Genomic DNA, 19,512 nt, shown 5'->3' on the forward strand with positions numbered 1-19,512 from the left:
TCCAAAGCAGCACAAAACATCCTTCGTAAGTATTTGTTATCTATCTAGTATATTTCTAACTGCACCATTGTCCTTATTCTGTGTTATTACTTTGCACACAGGGGGCAATAAAACCTTGCGTCTGATTGGTGGAGAGAGCCACTGTGCCGGGAGGGTGGAGGCTCTGACAAATGACACCTGGGGTAGAGTCCTGGATGATGATTGGACCATACATGATGCCTGGGTTGTATGCAGACAGTTACACTGCGGTGATGCAGAGGATGCATTCGTCACTGAGGCACCAACGTATAACAGCTCTATAGTATGGTATACAGTTACCTGTCAGGGGAATGAGACCTCACTACAGGATTGTCCTACTGCTATGTACAACCCCACAGCTACAGAGAAGATGGATGTTTGGATCATCTGCTCAGGTACTGTATAACAGATCTGTCCCAATCCGATCACGTGAGCGAATAAATCATGTCTCCTGTTATTATTATGCATGCTACCAATGTATTTCTTCTGTACTGGTGAACTGTTGGTGACCCAGGGAGGTTGGTTCTGTATTCCCTCAGAGTGACAATCTGTAGAGTTCTCTAAAGTTAGGGTCTGAGACCCCACATAAATCAGATTGGGGGTTAGATCAACAGTGTCCAGACAAGAGGCGAAAGGTGTTCTCCCCCCTCCAATACAGATCTCTTATCAGACTTGGGGCCTGTCTGTTGCATCCCACTGGATAAGGAATGCGTTCAAATCACTTAAAAGTAGCAGACTAATCCTTCATGTAAGAGGATCAATTATCTAGGGACATTCATTAGTGTCCAGCAGGGAAATGGTCAAAATCCCAAAGGTGGGAGGGATGAGGGAGTCTGCAGGTATAATTGCACGTCTCTCCAAAGTGCACTTCTTTGGGGATCAGCACCCTGGCTGGAAGTGAAATCCCCACACTACAGAATTAGTACTTGTGTGTAAGATACAGTTCTGTCATTTTTCAACCCCTTTTATTTTGTTTGAGTTTGAGTTGTATTTCTTCTGTGTGTACTTTTAAAATCTTTGTAATCATCTTTGTAACCATTTTTATCACTGAGCTCTGAAGTATTTCTTGGAATAAATAAATTCCAGTTATGAATTTTGTGTTCTTAGAACTTAAGCCGAAAGGGCGGTTTTCGCTATAGCATTTTTATGTATTGTATTGTGTATCCAGACGTATGCAAGCCTCCTTTCAAACTTGCATTGGTGGTGGCCTAACTTATATAGGGGACCCCTGTGTCCAAAGTGAACCTCATTCACGGCCGGAGCTGCTCAGGTAGACGTATCTGGAGGAGCGACCGGTGGGTCGGTGACAAGCTCTATAGTATGGTATACAGTTACCTGTCAGGGGAATGAGACCTCACTACAGGATTGTTCTACTGCTATGTACAACCCCACAGCCACAGAGAAGATGAATGCTTGGATCATCTGCTCAGGTACAGTATATCATTTAGGATACATCACTTTCCGGCCAGAGCCGGCCTTAGGCATAGGCCAACTAGGCAATTGCCTAGGGCATTTGGAATGCCTAGGGGCATCAGCAGCTTCTGCTGATTAAAATGATATGAAGCATGCCTATATTCTGTGTGTGAGTGAGACTGTATCTGCATATGAAATAGTGTATTCATGGAAATCACTGTAACATAGCATTCCGTATGCAGGTACAGCCACAATCGCACACAGAATACAGGCATGCTGCATATCATTTTAATCATCAGAAGCTCCTTGTGTGTGCTGGTCATAACTATGCAAATAAGACATATTTTCAGCAAAAAAGGCACCCAACGTTAGCTGATCTGGCCAGGAGCTGCATGGCCTATTGAGGCAAGATGTATGAGGAAACATCTGTATGCAAGCAGAGGTCACAGTGTTAGTGGCTGTGCGAGTGCTGTCTGCTGGTGGGATGGTTGTGCAACAGTGTTCGGCATACGTTTAAGGGGCATTATGTGTGTCATGTATAAATTCATTAATAATGTGTGACATATATGTAAAAGAAGCATAATGTGTGTCATGTGTATAAGGGCATTAATAATGTGCGACATATGTGTAAGGGGCATTAATAATGTGCGACATATGTGTAAGGGGCATTATGTGTATCATGTGTATAAGGGCATTAATAATGTGCAACATATGTGTAAGGGGAATTATGTGTGTCAGTATGTGTATGAAGGGCATTAATAAAGGTTGGCATAATGTGTAAGGGGCATTATGGTTATAAGGACATTAATAATGTGGGTCATATGTAAGGGGCATTACGGTGTTGTGTTATCAGGGGTGACGAGAGAAAGGGGAAGGGGGTACAAATTACCCAGGCCAAAGTCTGATGGAAGGGCCCAGTGGGAGCCCCGGGCCCAGTGGGGGCCCCGGGCCCCCTCCCCTTAAGTGACAGCAGCAGCTGCAGCTCTTCTCCTCTGCCCAGCACACACTGCTTTGTGCTGGGTTGCAGTGTGGCCATGGAGGTGCTTAAAATACAATATTTTCTCAGGATTTTTTTCTAAGGGTATAATGTGAATAATATGAGGAGTAATGTACATAAGGTAAAGGTGTACTACTGTGTGATGTAACTTGAATAAGGGACACCATCGCATGATATAATGTGAATAAAGTTGCACTACTGTGTGGCATAATTTGAATTGAGGTCACTATTGTGTGGCCATGCCCCTTCCCAGCAAGAACACACCCCTGTTTGGGCTGCGCACCGGATGGGTGCGCTGTGTCTATTTAAAATATTGCGGGTAGGGGCACCAAAATGATGACTGCTATTATGAGGGTTGATGGTGCTGGGAAAGGGGAGCAGGGTCAGAGACGGAACTAGTGGCGGTGCTAGGGGGCAACAGTCAAAATCTTGCCTAGGGCGTAATTTAGGCTAGGGCTGGCTCTGTTTCCGGCAACCTGATAATTATACTGTAGACTAAAGCATAGGTTCTCAAATTCGGTCCCCAGGACCTTACTAGTGCTTTTCCCAGGTATTATTCATTATACAATCGCCACCCCTAATGGGAAGTAATCAGCATTCCCCTACAGTTCGCAATAACACCCATATAAAATACTATCTGTGATAATCTGTGGGTACATAGTGCTGCATTGTCCACTAACTTTTCTGTTAAGTAATTTTTCCATCTAGTTATGTAAACGTTAGCTAAAATATAGATGAGGCTTTCCATTTGATCTTAAGAAAACATTCTCCAGCAAAACACACGTCTTAAGGCCCCCATACACTATGCGATTTTCGGCCGATTTCATCCGATTTCGGCCCTTTGGGCCAATAAATCGGGTGAAATCGGCCTAAAATAGCATGTGTTTGACATCTGATCTGATGCGCGGTCCCGCGCGCATCGGATCGGATCACGGCGTCGGACCTGCAGAACATAAGATATATCGGAATCTGAGCCAACATGGGTGCTTTTTAGCACCCACGATGTTCAGATCCGATATATCTTTATATACAGCCCCCCAGCGCCCCCCGCATTGACGGCTCCCGGCAGAGGTAGTGCAGGCGGGGACCGCAGGCGTCGCAAGCAGAGACCGTCGGCGCGGTGGGAGAATAGGAAGAAATCCTATTCAAAAGACCGGGCGGCCGCTGATTGGCTGAGCTCAGCGGCCGCCCGGTCTTTTGAATAAGATTTCTTTCTATTCTCCCGCCGCGCCGACAGTCTCTGCTCTGCGACGCCTGCGGTCCCCGGCTACACTACCTCCGCAGGGAGCCGTCAATGCGGGGGGGGGGGGGGGGGCGCGGCTAGTAAGACAGGGGGGCGCTGCGGGGGACACAGAGTTGGCAGTACAAGAGCCGGGCAGGAAAAGCTGCCAGCGCTGGAAAAAAAAAGCACATCCAATGAATGGGCAGCCTGTGATTGGCTGAGCGCTCTCTCAGCCAGTCAGCAATTTTTACAGCACTGACAGCTCCCGGCTCTGTCACTGTCCCCCGCAGCATCCCCTGCACGCTGCCTTAGCAGCGCCCCCCACCAGCAGCCCTGTTCTGCAGCCCCCCCCCTGCTCCCCGGGTTTACATGTGATAAATCGAGACGATTTATCACATGTAAAAAATGGCACATCAAGTGCCAATCTTATCAAGCTCCCCCGGGGAGCTGCCGGAGAAGCTCAGGGGGAAGTCGTATGGGGGCCTTTACATAACCCATCTCTCATCCCTTCGTCCTGGCAAAGAGTCCACTAATCCGGCAGGAGACCACCGCATCTTGCAAACCACCTAAATAAATATGGCACTTAAACATTGTTCACCTGCCTGGTCCACCCATCCCACAATATCACCAAGCATGCATAATTTTCCACCTTTGATCTACTTAATTCTTTTTTAGCTAACCCTGTCTTTGAGATGGGTATTCGTCCATCACATTAACCTTCTTGGACCTCTGAGGGATTTTTTAAGTTGGCCAGCAGGTGTCCACTTCTGGTTTTAAACTTTCTTTTAGAAATAAATGAGAAATGGCCCACACCCCAACCTGTTTTTATGGAAGTTCCTACAACTACATCACTTTCTCATTACAAAAAAATAGGTTGACTTTGGCCAAGAGAAACCTTACCTTATTTAAGAAAATCTGTTTCTCACTCCTCCCCCACTCAAGCAGTATCTACTCTTTCCCAATTATTACTAATTAAACAAGAGCCTCTTCTATACCACTTTGGGCTACAACTTGGGAGAGAGAATTGGTTATTACAAGACACGGGACTGCAACATATTTTTCAGAAGCTTGGGCTACTGTATATCTGTACTACAACAAAAGAAAAGCAATATAAGATCCTGATGCGTTGGTATAGAGATCCTTCCCTACTACACTCAATGTTCCCATCAACCTCTAGTTCATGAGATGTCTGTCACAACCACCATGGTGTTTAACCTCGCTTCCAGTGCTGTCCCTGACCTGCAGTGCCCTGGCGCTATGTCCTCCACCATGGCGCCTATTCCTCATCCGGGTGGCGGTCCTGGCCTGCGGTGTCCTGGCGTCCTGGCTCCCAGCGGCATGTGGCGGGGTCCGCCATGATGGCGTCCGCGTCCTCCTGGGCCTCAGGTTGGGAAGCGCCGGCTGCAGCGCCTCCGCGTAGTACTCCTTGCCGGCTGTATAGTGTCGCCCTATAGGCGGCGGCCATCTTGTTGGTGTCTGGAACCTATTCCTCACTGCACAAGCCGTGATGTCATCAACCTGGGCCAATCATTGCACAGCTCAGCGCATAAATTCTGGCAAGCTGAGCCAGACCGGCAGTCAGTACAATGTTGTCCTACAGATAGCAGCTCCCTGCACATCTCCAGACAATTCTGCAGCTACTCCCGGCTACAGCCTGACTCTCAGTTCTCCGTGTGAAGCCTGCTCTACCTCGCTACACTTGCTGGTCGTTCACTGCAATATTCCAAGTACTACCACGGACTCTACACTGCCGCCTATAGGGATCAGAGTTGACATTAAGGTTAACACCCCAAAGGTGTGGTCCAGTTTCATCACGTCCCGACGGTTATCCTCAGTGGCCCGGTATCCCTGGTTCTCGGCAGCCACGACCTCACTCAAGCAAATAGCTTCATCTTTATTGGCTTCATCATCTTCAGATCCTTCATCTTTATCATCATTGTTTCCTCACCATCATTATTGTGTGCAAGACTCTTTTCATTAAAAGTCTACCTTTAATAGCTGGTCTCTTCCTGATCCGTTGTCCATGCAACAACCCTATATTAAAGCACCCAGCTTCCGCTACACTCCAGCTGGTCCTTCACCAGATTCACAGAACGTGAAAATGTGTCTCCACTGTGGGGACCTCAAGTCATATATAGTGGGATCCCTCTGCTTGTCAAAACATTGGTCTGAGATTATTGTTTACCAACAAATTCTAGGTATTCTACAGGTTTCCCTACTCATTCACCACCACAATCCACTAGGAGAATATAATCTCTTCTCAGTCGTCCCAGGCTACTGGAAAGCCACTAAACCTCATAAATGAATCAATCTTGCCATGTCAATGGAGGATATCTAATGGAGGATATCTTACACTCTGCTCTAGGTAGGTCTTTCAACTTCTCCTAGACTTGGTTGTCCTGGTTGGAAAACAAATCCTCAGGCGATTATAAAACCTATATGTCCTCTTACTAATTGACATTTCGGAATATTTACAATTTGATGATTCATTCTACTCCCTCCTCTCTCATCCCTATTCAGCGTCTCCCCCTCCCTCTCTCTCTACTAATGTTTTTCTACTTTTATGATTGTTTTTTTATGCCATCGAGTTTTTACGTTTACCTCGGTTGTAGTGGTCACTAATTTACTCTTGAGAAATTTTGCTATTTCTTGATGGCTGTACCATTTATCGGTTACTGTTTCTGACTATAACTACTAATAAAAACAGAATAAACAAAAAAAAGTGAGTCAAGTGTTAAAAATAAACAAGAGTCCAAAAATATAAAAATTGTTTAAAATGTATACTTTGCGAGCACTGTGCTGGGACCTCTGTATAATGTATTTAAATGTTAATGTATTTTAAAGGAAAAGTGCACCTGCGTTTCTCCCTTGTGGTCTAGAGGAAATTCTGAGCGCTGTGTGGATGGCTGAATTCCCGAGACTACCTCATGTAGCCAGGGGACTCTGCCGAGAGACCTTGGTTGTCCATCTCTGGAGCTTGGATTCAGGCTAGAGCGGATTCCTGGAAGTTCATTTATCAGAAAACTTTTTTCATCCCAGTCTAGCTGGCTCCTCGGCTGTGACTAACAACCCAGATGGGTTTATGGTGCCGCACACGGTGAGACGTGTGATTGGTGAGAATTGAGCCATACAATTTGGACTGTACACTTGGTGCGATTTGAACTACAACCGATTTTTGACTACACTACAATAGTCGATGACAGGGTACATGCGATCTAGGTTAAAAATAGCTGCTTGCACATACTGTTTTGCCTTGCATATGGACTACACGGGAGCACGCATTGCGAGGCATTGCCTCAAGGTGCCCGTGTGTGGGCACCTTGAGGCACAGAGGAGTGACCACTCCTCACCGTCCATAAGGGACAATGTGAAATATGAATGTGCACAAGACATGAAACTTCATTGGGTAAAGAACACAGGGTGGGACTTCCACTTGGGGTATTATGTGTGTGGATAAGTATAAAGGGAACTATGAGCACTGGGATAAATGTACATCTTCTGTGACATCTTACAGTATACACCTGTATGGTGCCCACACTGAGCAATGTGTGCCAAGAGTCTTTTATTAAGACTGAGCAATAAAAATCCTGCCTACAAGGCGACTGCCTTTCATCTTGCGACTCACGGAAATATAACAAATGTTGTCCAGTTCTCCGCTGTACAGGGGCGAGTCCAAGCTCGTTCCTATGTTGCCTACCACTTAGGACACAGAAAACAGTTTATCATATCTATGTATTAACAAATAACATTTATCTTGTGGTAGTAATAAATACCCAGCCTTTATTATCATGAGTAACACTACTATATACTGTAGGTAGGCTGCATGTGTGCCCACGGTGTATCCCAGTCTCTAGATTAACACGTTACATGTACTAGAGAATGAGTGTTGCATTGTAAGGGGTCATTATGTCGGTGACCTTACACATAGTAATACCATTATGTCCTGTCTCCTAATGCAGACAGCAAACGGCTGCGGCTGGCCGCTAGCCCCAGCAGATGTGCTGGCAGAGTGGAAGTCTATCACAAAGGAGAGTGGGGCACAGTCTGTAATGATGACTGGAACAGATTGGCTGCTGGCGTTGTTTGTAGACAACTAAATTGTGGTGAAGTCTTAGGAATAACATCGGCTAAATTACATGGCCCAGGAACTGGGAGGATCTGGATGGATGACATAAGGTGTTCTGGAAATGAACTGGCTCTATGGCATTGCCGTCACAGGAAATGGGGAGAGAACAATTGTGAGCATGAGAAGGATGCTGGTGTGATCTGCTCAGGTACTGTATGATATATATACTACCAGTACAGTGTTGCTCCAACCCCCAACCGTGGCACTCGCCTATCACCTGATTCCTTAAAAAGTGCTCTCGCACTGCTGAGCGCTTCTGGAAGAAATCACGCTCCCTTGCGGATTATCTCCATTTCAAATTCATTCTTTCCTCCTTCAGCTCTGCCCTTGCTCTGGCCAAGGAATCCTACTTTAAGTCCCTCATCCTTTCCCAATCATCCAATCCCCGCAGGCTCTTCGCCACCTTCAACTCCTTGCTCTCCCCCCCTCCTCCAGCTCTTCCATCCTCCATCGTAGCCGCTGATTTTGCTACCTACTTTTCAACCAAAATCTCCTCTCTCAGGACTGCCATCACTGCTGCCATGACCTCACCCTCTCCCTCCTCCCCTCCTACATCTCCACTCCCCTCCTTCAAACCCCTGTCCTCATTTTCCCCACCACTGCTGCTGAAGTCCACTCTATCCTTCAATCCGCTTCTCCCTCCACCTGCCCGCTCGATCCTATCCCCTCCAATATTTTCCGTCGTCTCAGTCCGTCAGTCTGCTCTCATCTGGCTCACCTCTTTAATCTTTCCCTATCCTCTGGGATCTTCCCTTCCTCCTTCAAACACGCTCTTGTCTCCCCAATTCTCAAAAAAACAAATCTGGACCCCAACTCTCCATCCAACTACAGGCCCATCTCCCTCCTCCCTTTTGCCTCCAAGCTCCTAGAACGCCTGACCTATAATCGTCTCCTAAGCCACCTTACTGCTAACTCCATTCTAGACCCCCTCCAATCCGGGTTCCGCCCTTTACATTCCACTGAAACTGCCCTGACCAAAATCACTAACGATCTACTATCGGCTAAATCCAAAGGCCTCTTCTCTATCCTCATCCAGCTTGATCTGTCGGCTGCCTTTGACACTGTTGACCACCCTCTCCTGCTCAACACCCTCCGCTCCTTTAGCATCACTGGCACGATCTTCTCCTGGTTCACCTCATACCTCTCCGATCGCTCCTTCTCCGTCTCCACTCCGAGCTCCTCCTCTCCTACTACCCCGCAGCCAGTCGGTGTTCCACAAGGGTCAGTCCTTGGCCCTCCCCTCTTCTCCCTCTACACCACCTCTCTGGGCACCCTCATCAGCTCCTATGGTTTTCATTACCACCTTTATGCTGATGATACCCTAATCTATCTCTCCTCCCCGACCTATCCCCATCACTCCTGTCCAAGGTCTCCGAATGCCTCACGGCCAGCTCAGCCTGGATGACCCGCTTCCAGAAACTAAGCATGGCTATAACTGAACTTCTAATCTTCCATCCCTCGAACATCCCCTCTTCTCCCACTATCTCCATCAGCATTGGTGAAACCGAGATCACCTCCACCGACCAAACGCGCTGCCTCGAAGTCATCATTGACTCCTCCCTCTCTTTCACCCCCCACATTCCTGCTCTCTCACAGTCTTGCCACTTTCACCTCCGCAACATCTCGCGCATCAGACCATTCCTCTCCACTGACGCGACCAAAATTCTCATTCATTCTCTTGTCATCTCCCGCCTTGACTACTGCAACATCCTTCTCTCTGGGCTACCTCTCACCCGCCTCGCACCTCTCCAATCCATTCTTAACGCTGCTGCTAGGCTCATCTTCCTCTCCCGCCACTCTACCTCCGCCTCCCCCCTCTGTCTATCTCTTCACTGGCTCCCCATTCCTTTCCGAGTTCTCTTTAAACTCCTCACCACCACCTACAAGGCTCTCTCCTCCTCCACCGCTCCTTACCTCTCTTCATTGATCTCTATCCACACTCCCTCCCGTCCTCTTCGCTCCATCGCTGACCGCCGACTGACCTCTCACCTAATCACCTCCTCCCACTCCCGTGTCCAAGACTTCTTTCGCACTGCCCCCCTGCACTGGAACAACCTCCCGCCACCCATCAAGCTTTCTGATTCCCTTACCTCCTTCAAGCGCTCCCTCAAAACCCACTCAAAACTTTTTTCGACTAGCCTATCCCTCCTCCTAACCTCTTTTGATCCTCCTATCCTGCCTCCGTTCCCCTCCGTTCCTACTTATCCTATTGTTTTTTGTTCGTCCACCCACCTCCTTTTAGTCTGTTAACTCTTATGAGTAGGGTCCTCCTTCCTCACCCTACCTCATTACCTCACCTGTGCTCCTGTCCTGTTCTTCCCTTCCTCTACCTCATCTTCAGTCTCCTCGACAATTTCCACACCTACTTCAGAACTGATGCTGATTTTAGTTCTACCAGCTATACCCCTATTTATACTGTATTTTATCATCACACCCTGTACGTTACCTTGTAATTTGTTTTCTTGTTTGCTATGTACGGCGCTGCGGACACTTTGCAGCGCCTTATAAATAAACGTACTACTACTACTACTGTGACTATAGCATTGCCCATCATGTGCTGGTGCCTGTGATCTTCTCAGGGACTGTAGGATATATATACTACCAGTACAGTGTCTGTGACTATAGCATTGCCCATCATGTGCTGGGTGAGCTGCTCAGGTACTGTATGATATATATACTACCAGTACAGTGTCTGTGACTATAGCATTGCCCATCATGTGCTGGGTGAGCTGCTCAGGTACTGTATGATATATATACTACCAGTACAGTGTCTGTGACTATGGCATTGCCCATCATGTGTTGGGTGATCTGCTCAGGGACTGTATGATATATATACTACCAGTACAGTGTCTGTGACTATAGCATTGCCCATCATGTGCTGGGTGAGCTGCTCAGGTACTGTATGATATATATACTACCAGTACTGTGTCTGTGACTATAGCATTGCCCATCATGTGCTGGGTGAGCTGCTCAGGTACTGTATGACATATATACTACCAGTACTGTGTCTGTGACTATAGCATTGCCCATCATGTGCAGGGTGAGCTGCTCAGGTAATGTATGATTGAGCTCACCAGCTCTTCTCACAAAGCACCCCCTGCCTACCAGTTGTTTGGCTGTTTTCATGCACTACCCCCTCGCCCACCTGGTCTGTTCGAACACTATCACTACAGACAAAACTTTATTACACTTGCCCACTATCACCCCACTCTGGCTCAAGATGTTGTCCCACTTGGTACACCATTTTTTTAACATGAATCTCCATGCACACCAGTAGTTCTCACTCTATCTCTATTGACCATCAGCTCTACTAACATATAACCCCTGACCCACAAGCTCTTCTAACACACCAACCCATCTCACAAGCACTTCCCACCAGATCAGCGGGATCCCAAGATCTGGCAACTGGAAACTCCAATCCTGGGATTGAAATATCGGCATTCACGGTATTTTGAAATTAGACTGCGCATGCAGTCTAATGCCGGGCAGTATCTGAGCACCCGCTCAGACATTGCCCGGCTGTTCCTGACTCCTGCATGTGGCTCTGCGCAGCATGACCGTTAGTGGTCACGCAGACCACGCCAATGCTGCCTGCCACTTCCGGCGTGACCCCCCCCCGAATCCGGCCGCCTGCTTTCAGGGGCACCCCTATCTCCTGCCCTGTTCCAGTCTGTACCACCTGCCGCTGCATCCTGGGATGTAATATCCCCGGGATGTAATATTTTTCAATTCCGATTCCTGGGATTGAAAAACTGCCTCAGGATTGGCCTCTCTACCACCACCTGGGCTTACTCACCACCTATTATTTGGCAGATCACGCCACATGCTACACGCCCAACAGCTATTCTTACACATTCTGACCCACCAACTGCTCTTACATGTCTATACAAGGCTATTAGCCTCCTGCGCTTGTTGATGTGTATAGCAGCTTTGTAGGGATTAAACGGACATTTAAAAAAATAAAAACCAAAGCGTTTAAAATAATGTGTTTCAATACCAAAACAAAAGTTTTATTGTTCCTCAGTGAGAAAAACAAAATAGCAATCTAGCAAATATGATACCTTTTAATGGCTAACAAAAATAAATGTTGTTAAAATGCAAGCTTTCGAGACTTCTTAGGTCTCTTCCTCAGGCATGGTATACCAAAACAAAAGTGTGTGTATATAAAATCATTGTATACGGCTCTCTTAAAAGATCAGGTGCGGAGTCCGGATAAATGGAGCTGACTTATTTTGCCGTTGTGCAGTGGGGAGTTGGCTGAGGAACGCATTGTGCTAGCTATCTCTTACTATTACTTGTAAGCTGCGGATTTCTCCACCTTCAGATGCGGCTTCAGCTCTGGGTCTGTTTGCGGGCAATTCATTTATTGCAGGTCCATACTTCCGGTCTCCGTCCTCACTCTCCAACTTTCATGCTTATGGCATGTAATAATGGAAGAGGGCATGTAGTCGGTGAGGGTATGTAGTCTCTGTGCGCTATTAAAAAAGGATTAAAAAACTTTATTAAACTGTGTAAAACTTGGGCACAGGAAATGGTATTATTTTGGCGGCAACCATGTGCCTAAATGTCTTTGGACCAAATCTTGCTTTTAAAAAAAGAATTGACCCTTTCAGGCTCAACAACCCTAGCGCTAGTAGCAGATACATTGGTAAGACACTTTAAAATAAGAAATTTAACATCGTTCAACATTCAATGTAGACCATTTTTGAATAAAAAAAATACAATTCATTTAAATCATACTGTTTGAATGCAAAGGGTTAAAGTTCGCTCCCCATTCCTAAATAAATTTGGCATATATAGATACTCAAAGATTTGTCCGGAAGCTATGCATAAAAAAATTGGTACTTATGTAGTATCTGGACGCCCGATTAAAAAATCGGGTCCATCGCATCACATCGCATGCGACCAAATCGCATGCGATGCGATGGACCCTATTTTTTTATAGGATTCAATGTTAAAATGGACTGAGTAACGAATCCGCGTCCCCTCGCCACGCTTCGGGCTCAGTGGCTCGCTGCGCTCGCCACAGGTTTATATCCAACTCCATGCGTAGTTGGATAGTGGGGAAATGAAAAGGACCCTTTTCCCCATAGAATCCTATGGAAAAATCGGGTCCATCGCATGCGATTTGGTCGGATGGGATGCGATAATCGGGAGTCCAGATACTACATAAGTACCAAAAAATTCAACAAAGATTCACAACGGAATCAAACCATATCAACAAAAGAACCTGATACATTTAAATACACACAACTAAAATCAAAATGAGACATTCTATCCAATGATGTGAAAGGAGCTAATATTGAGACAGGATATAAGCAAATTACCAGGCAAGAAAAAAATAAACTACAACGTAACTAAAGGGGAAAAACAAGCAGCAAAACAACTTAAGGAAGATAAAATCGAGAATCATAAATTTTACTGCTTTGTCCACAGGATATGATCCAACAATGCGTCTGATTGGTGGAGAGAGCCGCTGTGCCGGGAGAGTGGAGGCTCTGAGAAATGACACCTGGGGTAGAGTCCTGGATGATGATTGGACCATAAATGATGCCCAGGTTGTATGCAGACAGTTACTCTGCGATGATGCAGATGATGCATTCGTCACTGAGGCACCAACGTATAACAGCTCTATAGTATGGTATACAGTTACCTGTCAGGGGAATGAGACCTCACTACAGGATTGTACTACTGCTATGTACAACACCACAGCTACAGAGAAGATGGATGCCGGGGTCACCTGCTCAGGTACTGTATAACAGCTATGTAATATGGTATACAGTTACTATTCAGGGGAATGAGACATGACTACAGGATTGGCCAACTACTATGTATGAGAGATGTTGGATGCTGGGGTCACCTGCATTACGTCAGTTCCATTTTGGAGGCGGAATGGTTCTGTATACATCCAGTCACCTTGCACTGCTGTGTCTGTCCCTGCCTGCAGTCTGCTTAAATATAAAAGGAGAAAATGGGGAAGGAGCAGTGGGAAACCCGGCTTTCTCTCTCAGACCAGGTCCATCCAAGGTGCGGCTATTTCAAATGACGTGCCAGGCCCCGCTTGTAAGCCAATCAGAGATCGTGGACCAGCAGCCAATCAGGAGCCATGGCTGCCTAATTGGCTGCCAGGCTGACAGCACTACCGATTGGCTTGCGAGTTGGGCCCAGCAAATCATCTGAAATAGAAGCACCGCGGACGGGTGGATCACTCTGCCTGGCTGCATTTCTCTTGTGTGTACTTTTAAAATCATTGTAATATCTTGTAACCATTTTAATCACTAAAGCTCTGTAGTATTTCTAGGAATAAATCATATATAATTCCCAGTTCTGGTTTTGTGTTCTTAGGACCTTTTCTTTAGCCAACGGCGAGTGGTCAACGTTACTTTGTTTAATACTGTATTGTGTGGTCAGGGTAGCAAGGCGCACTTGTGCAAATTTGAACGCGCTAAATCAAGCCTGCTGGTGGCAGCGTACCTCATAGAGGGGACTTGTGTGTCCAAAGTGAACGCCAGTCACGACCATAGCTGCTCAGATTGACGTATATCTGAGGAAGCGTCCGGTGGGTCCGTAGCAGGCCATATATGTAAAGCTTGCAGGGGGCACTGAACACCCTAGCACCCAACTGGTTGTGACATTGGGGGGGGGGGGGTGAGTTTGCAAACTGTAGCAGGTGTAGCAGGAGTAATGGAGACAGATGATTTAGGATTGACGCATGCAGGTTTGATGAAAATCTTGAAAGATTACAAGCCAACTTAGAAAATACAAGACAAGACTTCTAAGAAATAATAACAGTCTCTATAAAGTCTCAAAAAATAATAAGTCTCTATCAGTCTCTTGGACTGAAAATAACAAAAATCACAATATATTCTTGGACTTTGAATAATAACAAACTATGACTTCTTGGACCAGGGGCGGATCCAGGATAAAATGACAGGGGGGGCACCATGATAAAAGAGGGTTTAGGTGGGGGAGGGGCGGTGTTAGTGGTGCCAGTGTACATGCTAAGAGAGCGGCAGAGAGAGGGTGGGAATAGGGTTAAAAATAGGCCCTGGCATTTAAAGTACGCAGGCCCACCATGGCGACAAAAGTGAAGGATGTAGTTGTGCGCGCGCCGAAGGCGCGCTCTGGAAAATGGGGTGTGGCCACTCAACAGGGGGCGTGTCCTTGAGTGTAGTGTACAACACCATATACAACTTCTACACATTATGCAACAAAATACTAGACCCCATTATACTTGCCCCTTACACATGCCAATGGAATGAGCCAAAATTCACATAATGCCACATGGATTGTGTCAAAATTCACATAATGCCACACGTATTGAGCCAAAATTCACATAATGCCACACGGATTGAGCCAAAATTCACATAATGCCACAAGTATTGAGCCAAAATTCACATAATGCCACACGGATTGTGACAAAATTCACATAATGCCACACGGATTGAGCCAAAATTCACATAATGCCACACGGATTGAGCCAGAATTCACATAATGCCACACAGATTAAGCCAAAATTCACAATACGTTTCATAACAGGAACATTGTCCACCAAAGGCGCGCATTAAACATTTACACCATAATGTCCATTACACGTTAAGTTACACGCCATTATGTCCATTATGTATTATGTCAAACACCATAATGCCTATTAAAAATTATGCTACATAAGTGCTGCTTATCTACATGTTCATTGCCAAGGGTTCCATGCTCATTGCCAGAGGTTCCATGCTCATTGCCATGTGGGATTACATGCTCATTGTCAAGGGGAATACATGCTCGCGGTAAACGGGGGACAGCCGCCGCCAGGCAGAAGTGATAGCCACTGACAGTGGCAGAGCCTGGCTGTATTCAGAGCACTGCAGGTCCCGGCTATTTGAAATAATACCCCTTTCACACCAGAAAATGCATTCCCAGGTTGGCCCCTTTTACACCAGCCTAGTCCCTGCATTTTCTGGTGTGAGGGGGAGAGAAAACCACCCCTCCCCCCCTTTAACCAGTTATCTTATTTAACCGGCTATATCTTCGGAACCAACTGATTTACATGAGACAAGTATCATATTGAAGAACTTTTGAGTGGGCTTTGAATGATTTTGGTCCAGTGAAACTGGAACGTTTGGTTCCAGAGTAATCTGCCCTCAAAGAACATGAACAGCCATGAAATTACATTTCAAAAATAAAAAAATTAGTTTACACTAAATATTTCTGGAACCGATTGACCGATATGGACCAGCCTGGTATCATATTGAAGGCCCAGCGATTTGGAATTGAATGAGATCAACCACAAGCTTCTGTGGTGCCAGGGGGGGAACTGGCAGCCGTCGGAATCGGGTGGGGGTCGGAATTGACGGGGCCCATATTATCCTATGGGGAAAAAACGTTACAGCTTTGCCAGGCGATATCTCTGGTTCCCGGGGGGCTAGAGACACGAGGCTGGGCTCATTGGAAAGCCCTGGTCCTCAGCTACAAAATGCAATGACAGGGGGGCACGTGCCCAGGTGCCCCCCCCCTGAATCCGCCACTGTCTTGGACTTAAAATAACGTCTCTGATAACTGCTTGGGCTTTGAAATATAAGAAAGAAATAAGTCTTAGCTGAATTCAGATGATTTGTAGATTGGCATAGGGGGAGGAGCCAAAAGGACAGAGGTAGCACTGGGTTGTCCACTTGTGCAGATGGGTACTAACACCTAAAGGAGCAAAAAGGTATCATCAGCAGGTTTGACAGAACCGGACCTCAGGAAGAAACCGTGGCAGTTTGAGCAGACGCACCAGCATAGGCCAAGGAAATCTGCAGGCTACAGGTAGTGCACAGCTGAGGAGACACTTTGGACTGACAGCTTGTGGGTCAGAAATGCCACGCTATATAACCTCCTATAGGCTGAAAGTCAGGAAGTACAGGAAAGGGTAGGAGACTGGCCAATGGCACTTTTGCCCAAATCCAAGATGGCGGTACCTACCAGAAACCACACCATACACCTCCCCCAGGCCGCTGCCAATGGTCCACTGTCAAGACCACCAACCTCCAGCAAGGCATCAGACCCCCATCCAGCGCAAGGAGAGCAGCCGCTGAGTGTGTGAGTAGCGCACCCGCTGGTGGTGGCCATGAGTGACCGTGACAGTTTAAACAGACAGTTTTTTTTACTTGGAATTCTACTATGGTACTATAATGGGGTGCCGCATGAGTCACCAACAGTCTTTCAATGCTGTAACAAAAAAGATGGTGCACTGGGATCAGTCCCAATATAAAATTGTTCAATATTGTAAACTCAAACGGTGAAATATTAAAAGAAGGGAAAGAGAAAAAGTAAGAAAATTGTGTTTTCAAATAATATTCCTAATGAGCCATTATGTATTTGTCCTCCTAATGTTATATAGAAGTATTTTAGTAATTAGCTATACTTCTTGTTAGCTGTGGCCAGTCAGATGCTAAACACAATATCTCAGGTGTTCCCAGTCTGAGATGAAGAATAATTTGGCAGAGAAGAGTTACTCCCCTCAGTTGTTTGCAGTCACTCAGATGTTCACATGCCAAAATTGTATTTCAACACATTGCTAAACCTACATACAGTATGTACACATATCGCTAAAGGTACTATATTCTTCTACCTGGAATTGTATTCAGTGTGGTGTCGCTGGATCTAAAGTGATCACTATTTGGTGCGATTTCCCCCTTTCTTTTTACATATCTTATTATATTTATTTTATGCTGCTGTCCCCATATATCCTGGGTACATTCAGGGCTGCTGCTTGTTAATACAGCAGTGTACTGTGCTGATAATAATACAAAATAATACTAATATAAAAGTAACAACTTTTGCTAAGATGTTAGAAATTCTGATACAATAATCCCAGCATGAGTGAGAACACTATTCTGTTTCAATGTGAGTCTCCATCACTCTGTTCTGAGTGCTTCACCACCACAATGTGCTTTAGTCAATTACATTTCTGTGTACATTCTATCTGACTGCCACATATACATTATAAGGTACTTATATGTTAGTTGGGTGTCCACTATAGTTAGTACGCTCATACCCCCACTATACATGTTGGCATGGAGATGATTTTATATAGTGTGGCGAGCAGGGCTATTTTTCTGCAGGCTCCAGCAGGAACTGTGGCCCTTATTCTAGTTCACTCTTTCTGACAAAATATTTCTTAGATGGACAAAACCATGTGCACTGCAGGTGAGGCAGGTGTTACTTGTGCAGAGATAATTAGATTTGGGTGGGGTTTTACACCTGCCTCACCTGCAGTGCACATGGTTTTGTCCATATAAGACATTTTTTGTCAGAAAGAGTGAACTAGAATAAGGGCCACAGTTCCTGCTGGAGCCTGCAGAAAAATAGCCCTGGTGGCGAGCCACCGAGCCTGAAGCGTGGCGAGCCCTGCGAGGGGATGCGGAAAACTAAGCAAATGGCTTAGTGGGCTGCCAACTAACATATAAGTACCCATTATAATCATATTTTCAGGATCACATAACAGCCCAATATTAGCCTACGGCCGTTTCACCCATAAGGAAGGGAAGAGCACCCACACATGATGTGAGAGATGCAGGGTGCTAGAATGAAGATGCAGCAGAGGCTATTCTTCCTAAAGGCCCATACACACTTGACGATTTTGAGCTGAAAATCGGTCAAAACGGGTGTTTTGACCGATTTTCAGCTCAAAATCGTCTAGTGTGTATGGGCCAGAGATTCCCGACTAGCGATGATGCGCGCTCCCGCATCATCGCTACCGAGGTGGGCAGTCTGCTGGTTTTACCAGCACATCTAGCGATGATGGCTGTTTTTTTAGCCATCATCGCTAAATGTGTACGGCAGCCGGGCTGAAAGATCACAGACTTTCAGCCCAGCTGACCGCCCGCTCCCTCCCCCTGCTTATACTCACCCCTCCTCGCTCCCACGCTGCCCGGCTCACACGGCACACGCTGCAGACCTGCTGCACGCAGCAGACTCCTCTCCCCCGCCCGGCTACAAGGCACACCGGAGCGCCCCGCCCCCCGTCCGAACGCCCCACCCCCGGCTTACTGGCTGCATCTTCCCCCTGCTCCACAGTGCGTGTATGTATCACACGCAGCCGCTGACCACCAATGTTTAAAGGCAGTAATATATACATTGCTGGCACATGCCAGCAATGTATATATTCCTGGCACCACTGGCCACCAATGATATTTATAATGCAGTAATATATACATTGCTGGCACAGGCCAGCAATGTATATATTACTGGCACCACTGGGCACCAATGTTATTAACAAGCCATTAATACAGTATATACATTGCTGGCACAGGCCGGCAATGTATATATTCCTGGCACCACTGTCCACCAATAATGTTTATAATGCAGTAATATATACATTGCTGGCACATGCTAGCAATGTATATATTCCTGGCACCACTGGCCACCAATAATTTTTATAATGCAGTAATATATACATTGCTGGCACATGCCAGCAATGTATATATTACTGGCACCACTGGGCACCAATGTTATTAATAAGCCAGTAATATATACATTGCTGGCACAGGCCAGCAATGCATATATTCTGGGCCGTCTTAATGCAAGGGCTTGATGGGCGGTTGCCCTAGGGCCCCATAATTCTAGGGGCCCAAGTTCCAGTGGCAGACTGTGTCAGGTGGCAGGATGGCATGTGCCCCCTGAGCCAGTACAACTCTACAACTGCGGGACCGCCAGGTGACACTCCGTACATAAACAGCTTTCACCTACTACCCGTAA

General features: G+C 46.4%; 1 protein-coding gene across 1 annotated transcript in view; it reads left to right on the forward strand.

Moving 5' to 3' along the window:
* Positions 1 to 236: 236 nt before the first annotated feature.
* The window catches only part of LOC146050293 (scavenger receptor cysteine-rich type 1 protein M130-like), a 28,559-nt gene continuing 9,283 nt past the window's right edge, over positions 237 to 19,512 (forward strand). Inside the window, exons 1-2 of the mRNA XM_083167222.1 lie at positions 237 to 413; positions 13,213 to 13,524. Coding sequence (XP_083023348.1) covers positions 362 to 413; positions 13,213 to 13,524 — 364 coding nt within the window. The 5' untranslated portion in view covers positions 237 to 361. The remainder of the gene's footprint in view (positions 414 to 13,212; positions 13,525 to 19,512) is intronic.

This window comes from Crinia signifera, chromosome 12, assembly GCF_055691185.1.
Source record: "Crinia signifera chromosome 12, ASM5569118v1, whole genome shotgun sequence".
Lineage (NCBI taxonomy): Eukaryota > Metazoa > Chordata > Amphibia > Anura > Myobatrachidae > Crinia > Crinia signifera.